The 10000-nt window shown below is 50.2% G+C and overlaps 1 protein-coding gene across 1 annotated transcript in view; it reads right to left on the bottom strand.

Annotated features, from left to right (window-relative positions):
• The window catches only part of znf536 (zinc finger protein 536), a 410627-nt gene that overhangs the window by 133678 nt on the left and 266949 nt on the right, over positions 1 to 10000 (bottom strand). Inside the window, 1 exon segment of the mRNA XM_055648343.1 lies at positions 3155 to 3310. Within this exon segment, the coding sequence (XP_055504318.1) occupies positions 3155 to 3310 (156 nt within the window).

Below are 10000 nucleotides of genomic sequence, written 5' to 3'. Positions count from 1 at the left end.
GGAACGGCAAGACTTGTTGCCCCAGTATTTTTCCACTCCCGGCATTAAGGCTTTAATTTAAATTTACCATCTGCAATATCCAAAGTGTTTAATGCATGACAACATTGATACGGGCCGCATTGGAACACTAATAGAGGGACATCTGGCCGGGGTAATAAAAGCAGTCACTCTACCACCCACGACACCGCTCTCATTGTGTGACGTGTCGCAGCCCTCGTGTACAGAAGACGCCAGCCATTTGTAAAAATAAATAACAATGAAGTGGACAGGAGACTGCATGGAGCAGGTCCTCATCTCACCCGTCAATCCACCACAATCTACACTAAGTGTGTTTATAACTACAGTGTAAATGTCTCGATTGTAATCATGTGTTGTTTTTCAGCCGGCTGGTCGGCACGCAACAAAACCTATTCACTGTACCTCGTTACACGTGACAATAAACTAAACTGAACTGAACTAACCCAGTCTGGATTTAAAATATTTTAAATTATTAAGAACGGAGATGAGGAAACACTTTTTCACCCAGAGAGTGGTGAGTCTGTGGAATTCACTGCCTCAGAGGGCGGTGGAGGCCGGTTCTCTGGATATTTTCAAGAGAGAGCTAGATAGGGCTCTTGAAGATAGCTTTGTTTTAGACAATAGACAATAGACAACAGGTGCAGGAATAGGCCATTCGGCCCTTCGAGCCAGCACCGCCATTCAATGTAATCATGGCTGATCATCCCCAATCAGTACCCTGTTCCTGCCTTCTCCCCATATCCCCTGACTCTGCTATCTTTAAGAGGTCTATCTAGCTCTCTCTTGAAAGAATGGGGAGAAGGCAGGAACGGGGTACTGATTGTGGATGATCAGCCATGATCACATTGAATGGCGGTGCTGGCTTGAAGGGCCGAATGGGCCCTACTCCTGCACCTATTGTCTATTGTCTATTAAAAACAGTGACAGACAACACTGCTGTCCCCTCCGCCTTTGATAAGTCCATAAGGTCATGAAGGATAGGAGAAGAATTAGGCCGTTCGGCCCATCAAGTCTGCTCTGCCATGGCTGATCTATCTCTCCCTCCTAACCCCATTCTTCTGCCATCTGCCCATAACCCCTGACACACGTACTAATCAAGAATCTTTTAATCTCTGCCTTAAGAATATCCACTGACTTGATAAATTTGGCCTCCGAGAATGTTTATAATGGTCATAGGTCATCCTCAACAAGGTCTCCATCCCAGAAGATGCTGAATGGACGTTTTACATCAACAGCACATTATAACAGCCCAATGTACCACATAGTGAAAGCCTGGATAGAGTGGATGTGGAGAGAATGTTTCCACTAGTGGGAGAGTCTAGGACTGGAGGTCACAGCCTCAGAATTAAAGGACTTTCCTTTAAGAAGGAGATGAGGAGGAATTTCTTTAGTCAGAGGGTGGTGAATCTGTTGAATTCTTTGCCACAGACGGCTGTGGTGGCCACAAGTCAATGGATATTTTTAAGTCAGAAATAAATTAGATTCTAGATTAGTACGGGTGTCAGGGGTTATGGGGAGAAGGCAGGAGAATGGGGTTGAGAGGGAGAGATAGATCAGCCATGATTGAATGGTGGAGTAAACTTGATGGGCCGAATGGCCTAATTCTGCTCCTATCACTGATGATCTTGTGGTTGTGATGATACATATGGCAACAACATTCAGTGGGATTGACAGCGTGGAATCACCACATTTAGTCCGCCTTGTTTCACCCACACTTCTGGAGACAAGGGAACTGCAGGTGCTGGAGTCTTGCATAAAACACAAAGTGCTGGAGGATTTCAGCGGGTCAGGATGCACACTGGGGTGATTTGAGAAACAGACTGAACATGACACAGTTGCAAAGGGAAGTTGGTGCAGGGAAATTTAATTATACGCCAACTGTGTAAATGGAATGAAATAAACGGTGACAAGACATAACATATTAGTTGTCAATATATGGGCTTGCGTCTTTACAGAATGATTATATTTCACCCATTTTCCCACTGGCTGTGAAATGTAGAGATATGACAACAGGTGTCACTGTGAACCTCGGTCACCACTTCCTCAATCTGCTGAATTTATGGCGATATGGACACTAAATAATCACACTTTTTATATAATCACTGCAAGATTCACGAGAAGTGAATCTCCAATTAATCTGTGTGGCTGTGTGCGAGTCTGCTTATCACAGTCATTAATGCTGCAATTCCCCACAATCCGGGCTCCACCATGGTTATGCTGTACGATTCACCTCTACCCCATAGTGGACATTGGACTTTGTCTATGGAACTGGTGCGCTATGATGCTGAGAACTCTGTATCTTCCCCTTTGCTCTCCCTATTTGACTAGATTGTATTAACGTTGAGTATCATCTGACCTGATTTCACAGCATACAACACCAAGCTTTTCACTGTACCTCGGTACACACGACAATATTATACCTTAACCTGCCCTCCAGTTACAAACAGGATACGGGCGAGTGAGAGCTGCAAGATGCTGGAATCTTGCGTTGAACACAGAGTGCTGGAGTAACTCAGCGGGTCAGGCAGCATCTGTGGAGAACATGGATAGGTGACGTTTCACAGAGTCAGCTGGAGTAACTCAGCGGGTGCAGCAGCATCTCTGGAGAACATGGATAGGTGACGTTTTGGATCAGGACCCTTCTTCAGACTCAGCAACTTTTCGGGTCGAGACCCTACTCAGTCTGAAGAATGGTCCCAATCCTAAATGTCACCGGATGGAACGCAAACAAAGCCTTTCACAGTAGCTCAGTACTGAACTAAACTCCAGCACTCTGTGAAACGTCACCTGTCCATGTTCTCCACAGATGCTGACTGACCCGGAGTTACTCCAGCACTCTGTGAAACATCACCTATCCATGTTCTCCACAGATGCTGCCTGACCCGCTGAGTTACTCCAGCACTCTGTGAAACGTCACCTATTCATGTTCTCCACAGATGCTGCCTGACCCGCTGAGTTACTCCAGCACTCTGTGATCCATGTGAGGGAGTACGCTGGGTTGACAATATAAAAGTCCCATTATTTTGCAACCACAGACATATCTCCGTTCGAGCTGGCTACTCTTATAAACATCGTGGTGCTTCACCCAAACAAATACCGTCAGATCCAGAGGGAGATTGGAGGAGAACTCACTGACCTGTGTGTATGCGCAGATGGACCTTCAGATGGTGGGAGGTTCGGAACGATTTGCCACAGTAGGGACAATCGCGGGTAGCAGATCCATGGGCTCGGTCCCTCAGCAGCAGAGAAGGCTGGTGAGTTCCTGCAGTCCTTCCCAACTCCTCTCCTAGATCTACAATGCACACAAATCACCACCGTCATTACAACACACCTTCCTGCAAAACCTTCCTTGCTAACACATCATTATTTGGCGACCACAGACGTCTTGTCAAGGGCACAACCTTAAGGGCGTGTCCCACTTACCTGATTTTTCTCGGCGGCTTTCCGGTACCCGTCATAGACGTAGCTGGTCTCTGAAAATGTTCAACATGTTGCAAATCCAGCGGCGACCAGAAAATAGTACGAGTCTTTGGGCGACAACTCACGACCAGGCAGCATCACCCCGCAACATGTCGACACGTAACGCCTGCTCACAACCGTACAGCGTCACCCCGCAACATGTCGACACGTGACGCCTGTGTGGTCGTGAATAGTCGCCCAAAGAGTCGTACATTTTTCTGGTGGCCGCTGGATTTGCGTAGATCTGCTGCGACTATGACGGGTGCCGGCAAGTCACCGAGAGAATTGTGTAAGTGGGACAGGCCCTTTAGTCTAGTTTAGTTCATTATTGTCATGTGTACCAAGGCAGAGTGAAACACTGGCGTTTGTCCGCTAGCCAGTCAAAGAGAAGACTGTACATGATTACAACCAAGTTGTCCACAGATACAACAAAGTAAAGGAACAACATTTAGTGCAAAGATAAACCACTCGTCAGGTAAAGTCTGATTCAAGATAGAGGTCAGGACCGCTCTCTAGTTGGTGAGAGGACGGTTCAGTTGCCCGATAACAGCCGGGAAGAAACTGTCCCTGAATCTAGAGGTGTGTGTTTTCACACTTCTGTACCCCTCACTAGAGGGGAGAGGGGAGAGAGGGAGGGGGAGAGGGGGAGAGAAGGGGGAGGGAGGGGGAGAGGGGGGAGGGAGAGGGGGGAGGGAAAGAGGAGGGAGGGAGAAGGGGGGGAGGGGGGGAGAGGGGAGGGGGGGGAGAGAGAGGGGGAGGGAGGAGAGGGGGGGGGAGAGGGAGGGGGAGAGAGAGGGGGGAGAGAGGGGGGAGGGGAGGGGGAGAGGAGAGGGGAGAGGGGAGAGGGGGAGGGGAGAGAGGGAGAGGGGGGAGAGGGAGAGGGGAGAGGGGGAGAGGGGAGAGGGGGAGAGGGGAGAGGGGAGAGGGGAGAGGGGGAGAGGGGAGAGGGGAGAGGGGAGAGAGGGGGAGAGGGGAGAGAGGGAGAGGGGGGGAGAGGGGAGAGGGGGGAGAGAGGGAGAGGGGGAGAGGGGGAGGGGGAGAGGGGAGAGGGGGAGAGGGAGGGGAGGGGAGAGGGGAGAGGGGAGAGGGGAGAGGGGAGGGGAGAGAGGGGGGAGGGGGGGGGAGGGGGAGGGGGAGAGGGAGGGGGAGGGAGAGGGAGAGAGGGAGGGGAGAGAGGGAGGGGAGAGGAGAGAGCGGGGAGGGGGGGGAGAGGGGAGAGGGGAGAGGGGAGAGAGGGGGAGAGGGAGAGAGGGGAGAGGGGAGAGGGGAGAGAGGGGAGAGGGGAGAGGGGGGAGAGGGGAGAGGGGAGATGCAGAATCCTTCTCCTTCACGTTGGGAGATGACATGAATCTGGCGACTCCTGTTTGCTTCTTTTTTTTCACCCAGTTCTTTAGTTTCCACCATCATGGTGTTCGAGCAACAGATGGCATATTTCATTTAAGTGACTAATAGAGAAATGGCCCAGCTGTGTGAGCAGCATGCCCAACACTGTACATAGTGCCGGCTTCATGCAGATCCAACCACAGAATGGCAGTGGGGGAAAAGCTGGAAGTAAAACAACAGTTGCTAAATGAATGTTGGTCTGGGGACCAATAGCAAGTGCCCTCTCCGCACCCACACCTTTACAGGTGAGTATTGACCATGGTCCTATGAAAGGAAATTATTTGCTTGGTGCATTTGTTCCTCTCTGACCAAAGGGCACAGCGGAAGATTTGTTGCCTTACAGCTCCAGTTAGGCAGGTTCGATCCTGACTATGGGTGCTGTCTGTATAGTTTGTACGTTCTCCCTGTGGGTTTCTCCGGGTGCTCCAGTTTCCTCCCACACTCCCTGATTTGCTTGGTAAAAATTGTAAATTGTCCCTAGGGTGTTAGTGTGTGGGGATCACTGGTCAGTGCAGAGTCGATGGACTGAAGGGCCTGTTTCCACGCTGTCTAAATCTCTACAACTAAACGAGACAAAACCATCTACAGTTCATAGTCACTGGCAACACAGGAAGAATGACCAGTTAGACTCGAGCATTGGATCCCGCCCCCCTTCAGCATAACACAGAGTGCTGGAGTAACTCAGCGGGTCAGGCAGCATCTATGGAGAACATGGATAGGTGACGTTTCACAGAGTGCTGGAGTAACTCAGCGGGTGCAGCAGCATCTATGGAGCTAAGGAAATAGGCAACGTTTCGGGCCGAAACCCGTAAGGGTTTCAGCCCAAATCGTTGCCTATTTCCAGAAGGATTTCGGCCCGAAACGGTGCCTATTTCGTTAGCTCCATAGATGCTGCTGCACCCTAACTCAGTGGGTCAGGCAGCATCTGTGGAGAACATGGATAGGTGACGTTTAGGATCAAAGCCAGCTTAGTTGTCACACGTACCAAGGCAGAGTGAAAGTGATTTTTGTACACAGTATCACTACACATAACACTTAGACTGACTGAATGATTCATGCTGACCAAGCTGGTATACGAGGGGTGGGATCGGGACAAAGGATGTCAAGTGATAGCCGGTTGGCGGGCGGGTGGACTAAGTGACTGGCTGGTGACTAAAGGGCGTCAGATATGGGGAGAGGAGGCGGAGTGAAAGAGTGAAGCCGGAGGGAGGGGTGTGGGTGGATGAGGAATGGGGGAGGGGAAAGAGGGGGGGGGTATAAAGGGGCAATGAGGATGTTGGAGATGGCGGGTGAGTCCGTGGAGGAAGGGATAGGAGGGAGGGTGACGGGGGTGGGGGTCAGTGGAGAAATGGGTGCACATTAGTACGGGTGTCAGGGATTGTGGGGAGAGGGCAGGAGAATGGGGTTAGGAGGGAGAGATAGATCAGCCATGATTGAATGGCGGAGTAGACTTGATGGGAAGAATGGCCTAATTCTGTTCCTAACCCGCATGAAGATATGAACTTCTCAGGGTGAGGTGGGTGTGAGTGAGAGGGTAAGGGGGGGGATTACATAAGGCTGATGTAAGCAACCCAACAGCTAATCGATCAGTTCTGCACTTCAAACAGAAGTGACTGATTCTCATAATTCACATGGTAATCCATTTTAAATGACTTGCCACCATCAGGAATACATTTTATCCCGACTAATATGCGTTTCAAATTTCCTATTCATTCCTTCATTGCAGCCACTTCCTTCATTGCCACGGACCAACCTTATCTCAAATTTATATTCTGCCTTCATCTCTAAATAATTTATCAACCACTTGTGATGTCGTCAGCCTGTGATATTTCATTGAATCATTCACGCAGTTTGTGACCAGCTGACTCCAAATACAAAGTGCAGGAACAGAATTCCTCCAGTACTGCACGTCGAATATAACTCCCCTTCCATAGAAACATGGACAATAAGTACAGAAATAGGACATTCGGCCCGTCGAGCCAGCACCGCCATTCAATATGATCATGGCTGTTCATCCACAATTGAATTGGATGATCAGCCATGATCATATTGAATGGTGGTGCAGGCTCGAAGGGCCGAATGGCCTACTCCTGCACCTAATTTCTATGTTTCTATGTTTCTAATCAGTACCCCATTCCTGCTTTCTCCCCATATCCCTTGATTCCGTTAGCCCTGAGAGCTAAATCTCTCTTGAAAACATCCAGTGAATTGGCCTCCACTGCCTTCTGTGGCAGAGAATTCCACAGATTCACAACTCTCTGGGTGAAAACGTTTTTTTCTCATCTCAGTCCTAAATGGCCGACCCCTTATTCTTAAAACTGTGTGATCCCTGGTTCTGGACTCCCCCAACATGGGGAACATTTTTCTTGCATCTAGTCTGTCCAATCCAATGTGTGAGGTTGTGTTGCCCCAGCAAGGATGTTCTAATGAACATGAGGACAAGGATAGATTGGTTCAGCGATCAGTATCTGGTGCCCTGCTTCCACGAGGAGGCAGGAGATACTTGCATTGCCCCTCTATCATTCTTCCACAAGACCCAAGAACGTTCTATGTTTTGTCAGCAGCGAATAGCGTGCAGAATGAGCACTGGATGTTACTGGAACTGCAGGGAAGCATTGAGTCCACTCTACAGGTGAGCTCTCGACTCTAAAACAAATAATCCGTCTGAACAAGGTTAACAAGTGTAAAAGGATTCTTATAAGATGGCCACGCTAATCTAACCTAACTAAGGTAGACAGAAAATGTTGGAGCGGCTGAGGCAGCATCTATGGAGAGAAGGAATATGCGACGTTTCGGTCGAGACCCTTCTTCAGACTGATGTCCGGTGGTGCTGTTACTGGCTGCCTCCACCCCCAGTCTGGTATCTTTTTTATTTTTTGGTGTGTCTAAAGTATGTTCTTTAGTTTGTTTTTGGTGTTTTATGTGGGGGAAGAGGGTAGGGTAAAGGGGGAACATTCCTTCAGTCGCTTCCTGGCGAGGATGTGACTATTATCCTAGTTGTGCCCACGCCCCCCCCCTCCTCGAGGGGCTGACCAACTGGATTGGCGTGGCCTTTCCTGCCGGGACCCACTGGAGCTTCAGCAGCGGCGGTGCAGCGCTGGATACATCGTGGAGCGGGCGATGCCTCACCTGGGATCACCGTTTGGAGCTCCGGAGTGTTGGGCCTGCTGCATCGACATGGCGGAGCTGTGGTTCATGGAGCTCCCAACGCGGGCGGCGCTGACCAACATCGCGGAGTCCTGGGACCCTTTGCCGTGGGCCGCCAGCATTGAATCTCCGCCCAGCTCGGCCTGTGGACTTTGGGAGCCACGGACTCCGGTGGGAGGTGGCCGATTCAGAGGTCCAGGCTGCTGAGGGTGTTCTTCCGCCCAACGTCGGGGATCCATCGTTCCCGGCGAGGGGGCCTGTACATCGGGGCGCCCGTAGCGGCGACTGCGGAGGGTGCGGGAGGCCACGGCCACGGGTGAACATTGGGGAACATCAGCGAGGAGGTTGACTGGACTTTGGTTCCTTCACTCACAGTGGGGAACTTTGGTGTTGTGTGGGGATGTTTGTGTTGTGGACTATTCTGTTCTGTGTTCTGTGACTGTAAGGAAAATAGTGTTTTGTTGTCTCTTAATTGAAGACAATGAGAATAAATTGAATCCAAATCCAAATTACTGGGGGGGGGGGCAAGAAATGAAGAGGCGGAGACAGTAGGCTTGTGAGAGAATTGGGAAGGGGGAGGGGAAGGAGGGAGAAAGCAAGGGCTATCTAAAATTAGGGAAGTCAATGTTCATACTACCCAATGTCAATGTAAACTACTCGAGCAAAATATGAGGTGCTGCTCCTCCAATTTGCACTGGGCCTCACTCTGGCCATGGAGGAGTCCAGGACAGAAAGGTCGGATTGGGAATGGGAGGGGGAGTTGAAGGGCTGAGCCACCGGGTGATCAGGTTGGTTAGAGACGGACTGAGTGGAGGTTTTGGGTGAAGGGATCGCTGAGCCTGCGCTTGGTCTCGCCGATATAGAGTAGTTGACACCTGGAACAGCGGGTGCAGTAGATGAGGCTGGAGTCGGTGCAGGTGAACCTTAGTCTGTCCTGCAGGAATCCTGCTGACACCGGTCCAAACTCTCATCACAGTTTCCCGTCAGTCCCAGGATTACTTTTCTACCTCCAGCCCTCCCACCTGCCACAACCTCCAGCCTCCTATATTTCTTCCAATAGCCTAGAGTTGACATGAGCAGTGAAGTGCAGATCATTTCCTGCAACAGATGTTTAACTGTCTGTGTGACAACCTCCGTTTTTAGTTCTACTTTTAGAGATCCGGCACGGAAATAGACCCTTCGGCCCTGCGGGTCCGCGTGGACCAGCGACCACCCGTACACTAGTACTATCCCACACACACGAGGGATGCACTCATTTTACCGAAGCCAATTAACCTGCAAACCTGTACGTCTTTGGAGTGTGGGAGGAAACCGGAGCACCCGGAGAAAACCCACGCGGTCACGGGGAGAACGTGCAAACTCTGTACAGACATCACTGGTGGTCAGGTCAGCGTGTGTCTGTGAGGAGGTAACTCTACCGCTGCGCCACCGTGCCACTCCAAAACCAAGTGATGCATGAAACAGGAGCATTCACCACACTGGAGTGGGCTCAATGTGTGCATCCAATCAGCCTAAATATCAGGGGGGAAAATACCCTTCAATAACCAGTGAATAGGTGTCTGTCACTGTGCAACGTTCACCCTGTTTAAACTGCCAAATAATGAAGGAGATATTAAAATAAGCAAGAGCCAATCTCTTCCATTCTGTTGTTTGCTGCTCATTTTCAAATTTTATGTTTAATAAAACAAATTTGTTTGTGTACCCTGCATTGTAAGAAATCCTTATGTGAATGTAATGGCAGCACAGTGGTGTAGCTGTAGAGTTGCTGCCTTTGAGCGCTTGTAGCTCCGGAGACCCGGGTTCAATCCTGACTACGGGTGCTGTCTGTATGGAGTTTGCACGTTCTCCCCGTGAGTTTTCACTGAGATCTTCCTCCCACACTCCAAAGACGTACATGTTTGTAGGCCAAATGGCTTTGGTAAAATGAGTGCATCCCTGGTGTGTGTGGGGATAGTGTTAGTGTGCTCCGTACGGATTCGGTGGGCTGAAGGGG

The sequence above is a fragment of the Leucoraja erinacea genome, chromosome 17, assembly GCF_028641065.1.
Source record: "Leucoraja erinacea ecotype New England chromosome 17, Leri_hhj_1, whole genome shotgun sequence".
In the NCBI taxonomy this organism is placed as follows: domain Eukaryota; kingdom Metazoa; phylum Chordata; class Chondrichthyes; order Rajiformes; family Rajidae; genus Leucoraja; species Leucoraja erinaceus.
The sequence above is the reverse complement of the archived record's forward strand: the minus strand, read 5'-3'. Positions and strand labels throughout refer to the sequence as shown.